Source organism: Enhydra lutris, unplaced genomic scaffold (assembly GCF_002288905.1).
Source record: "Enhydra lutris kenyoni isolate GAN:26980312 unplaced genomic scaffold, ASM228890v2 scaffoldscaffold106, whole genome shotgun sequence".
NCBI classification, from domain to species: Eukaryota; Metazoa; Chordata; class Mammalia; order Carnivora; family Mustelidae; genus Enhydra; species Enhydra lutris.
The window spans coordinates 512875-516291 of record NW_019154190.1 but is presented as its reverse complement, the minus strand read 5'-3'; the positions used below and the strand labels follow the sequence as shown (position 1 = coordinate 516291).

The 3417-nt window shown below is 34.6% G+C and overlaps 1 protein-coding gene across 1 annotated transcript; it reads right to left on the bottom strand.

Moving 5' to 3' along the window:
* Positions 1-1691: 1691 nt before the first annotated feature.
* Positions 1692-2626, bottom strand: LOC111139429 (olfactory receptor 2L3-like). Its single transcript, XM_022491681.1, is given in 2 exon segments — positions 1692-2305; positions 2308-2626. Coding segments are annotated over 2 exon segments (933 nt in total).
* Between the last annotated feature and the right edge of the window lie 791 nt (positions 2627-3417).

The following is a 3417-nucleotide window of genomic DNA, read 5'->3' as shown; positions in this document are numbered from 1 at the left end:
GTACTAAATCACTTTTATGTGAATGGATGAAAATAACAATGAAATAGCCACATTAGTGAGTATCATAGCGTTACCAATGGTACATTAGGAATAATGGGCTTTAGAACACTGATGGTTACTAAGCATTTTCTATTTATAATTCGGTTGAATCTGACAAGCTCTAAGCAGCAAAGTTATGTTGTGCAGACAAGTAAGGATGGGTATGGTTAGGAGCCACTGGTGGCATGAAGAACAGAGAAGAACCCCTTTTAGAAGATCATCATAACGTAACAGAGCCACCGCAGTTCTGTAACATTTCTATCTACTGTGGGTGGAAATGAAATCTCACAAAACCTTAGCTAAAATGGAGATTGGCTTGAAACCAGGAATTCTCCACTTTCAAATATGCTAAATTTATTTGTTTCTTTATGATTCAGTGTTTTGCATTTTATGTTTATATGTTATATATGTGTATATGTGTTATATTTATGGATATATATGCTAATTTTTGTAAGGAGAATTAAGTTATATTACTTTATTAGTTAATCAATAGCAGCATTGGTCATTCATACAGATAAAAAATAACAAAACTCCAAAATGTTTCTAGGCATTTACACTGAGAACCATTTACAACAATTAAACACAATGTGAATTATGCTACATACTTCAGTGTCATTGAAGAGAGTAATTTGACAGCATTTTATGCTTGTTTCACAAATTGTCCATTGCACATAATATTAGATCATTTGTCACCACTTAACTGTTTTTTTAAGATTTTATTTTAATTCCAATTAGATAAAATACAGTGTGATATAAGTTTCAGGTGCATAATGTGGCTATTCAACATCTGGTGCTCATCACAGGTGTACTCCTTAATCCCCATTCCCTGTTTAACCCATGTCCCACACCTTCCCCTCTGGTGACCATAAGCTTGTTCTCTAGAATTCAGGGTCTTTTTATTTGTTTACCTTTCTCTTTTCTCCCTTCACTCGTTTGTTTCTTGATTTTACATGTGAGTGAAATCATATGATATTTGTCTTTCTCAGACTGACTTATTTTGTTTAGCATAATACCCTATAACTTCATTCATGTCATTGGAATGGCAAGAATTCATTCTGTTTTTATATCCATATATCTCTACATAGATTTATATTATGATATATATACCTTCTTTACCGTTTCATCTCTTGATGGGCATCTGGGCCCTTTCCATATATTAAAAAAAAGATTTTATTTATTTATTTGAGAGAGGGATAGATCTCAAGTAGGCAGAGAGGCAAGAAGAGAGAGAGGGGGGAAGAAAGCTCCTTACTGAGCAGAGAGAATGATGTGGGGCTCAATCCCAGGACCCTGAGATCAGGACCTGAGCCAAAGGGAGAAGCTTATCCCACTGAGCCACCCAGGAGTCCCTCTTTATATATGTTGACTATTGTGTTCCTATTTACTGTATTGTTAGATACTTGTATTATTGAGTATAACTGTGGCCTTTAGACTTCAACCTGCAGTTAATAAATTATTTGTAACGAAAAAAGAAATAAAAAGAAAAATTACCACAAAAACAGAATGATTGGGAATATACAATTATTTTATCAAATGTCTATTATTTTAATTTTCTAGATTAATGTAATCCCTTTCTTTAATCCTGGAATGGCATTCTTAAGGAATGAAATTAATGTATTCCTAAGCAACAGAGAACAAGTGAGAACTTTGTTTCATTTTACAGACCAGAACCTCTGAATCACTCTTTTCAGGGCCCCCATCACCTCCTTATTTCTAAGGCTGTAGATGATGGGGTTGAGCATGGGGGTCAGGATGGTGTAGAAGACAGCCAGGCCCTTGTCCTCTGTGGGAGATCGAAAGGATCTTGGGCATAGATAAGTGTAAACAAAAGGTGCATAGTAGAAAGTCGCCACAGTGAGGTGGGTGCTACAGGTCAAATAGGCCTTCTTCCTCCCTTCTGTTGACCACATGCGACAGATAGCAAGGAGGACCCGGCCATAGGAACATGCAATGCAGATGAATGGAAACACAAGGAGAAGAGTGATGCTCAAAAACACTGTGTACTCATAGACCCAGGTGTCCATGCAGGCCAGAGTCAACATGGCTGCAAGATCACAGAAGAAATGGTTGATGGTCCTGGATCGACAGTAAGGTATATTGAGGACATATGCAGTGTGGGCACAGGAGTTGATGGAGCCCATGATCCAAGATCCTGTTATCATCAACACACACAGTCTTTTGCTCATACGAATGGGATAATGGAGAGGAAAGCAAATTGCCACATAACGATCATAGGCCATAGAGGCCAATATTAATCCTTCAGACCAGGTAAAGCAACAAAGAAGAAGCTCTGAACTGCACTTCTGATGAAAGAAATAGACTTGTTCCCAGAGAGATAATCAGAAATCATCTTGGGAACAATGTTGGAGATGAAGTTCAGGTCCATGAGGGAGAGCTGACTAAGTAGAAAATACATGGGTGTATGGAGATGGGTGTCCAGGAGGATAAGGATGATCATGGACAGGTTGGCAAACAGAGCCATTAGGAAAATGAGAAAATTGAAAATGAAAAAATACAGGCCAATTCTTGATGGTGGGAATAACCCCAATAAAAAGAAATCAGTAGATGTTTGGTTAATATTTTCCATGCATTATGAATGTAGTTTTCCTTAAAGAGAGACACATATTAAGTACAGAAAAATAATCTTTTTAATTTATTATTTTAGTTCCACTGTGATTTACTGAGGACACAATTAAGCTCTTAAAATACTTAACACATATTTTGAAAAAAAAATTTTCACATCATAGATAAAATCTTGATGACACATACATCTATCTCCAAAATATTTCATGGAAATGTGTAAATTTGTAAGAATAATACATTTCTGTGACTTTATTAAGAAAGACATATTTTATTTTTCTATGTAAATTTAATTATTATCAACATCAGAATTTATACTTCTTAAGTATGCATTCTAAGTCAAAGTAAAATGCATAAATTACAAAACTGTTCTTGAAAACATTTTATCACCCTTGTGAAATTATTCTTTATTTTATAATTAAGTCCTAATGTTTCCAATACTATAGTAGTCTATTCAGTCATGCTGTAGATATATATCATTTTTGTTTGTTCTCTTGTTTGTTGTTTTTGTTGGCTTTTTTGTTTTTTTCTTCTGTAAACAGCTTGCCAAATCAAGCATTTTAGATGCCAAGCATTATTGTCTGCTTATTTTTTCTCTAGAAATATATAATAAATAGTTATTGCAAAATATAAGCAGATTTTTTTCATCCCTACTCAATATTCACGTGCTTTAGTTTAAAGAAACTCTTTTCATAATGACTTATTCTAAAATTTTATTTTAGCTCCATGACTCTGCTCAAGCTCTCTGAAAAGGTCTGTATTGTGTTCCTCTACTTCTTAATAATTATATAACATTAC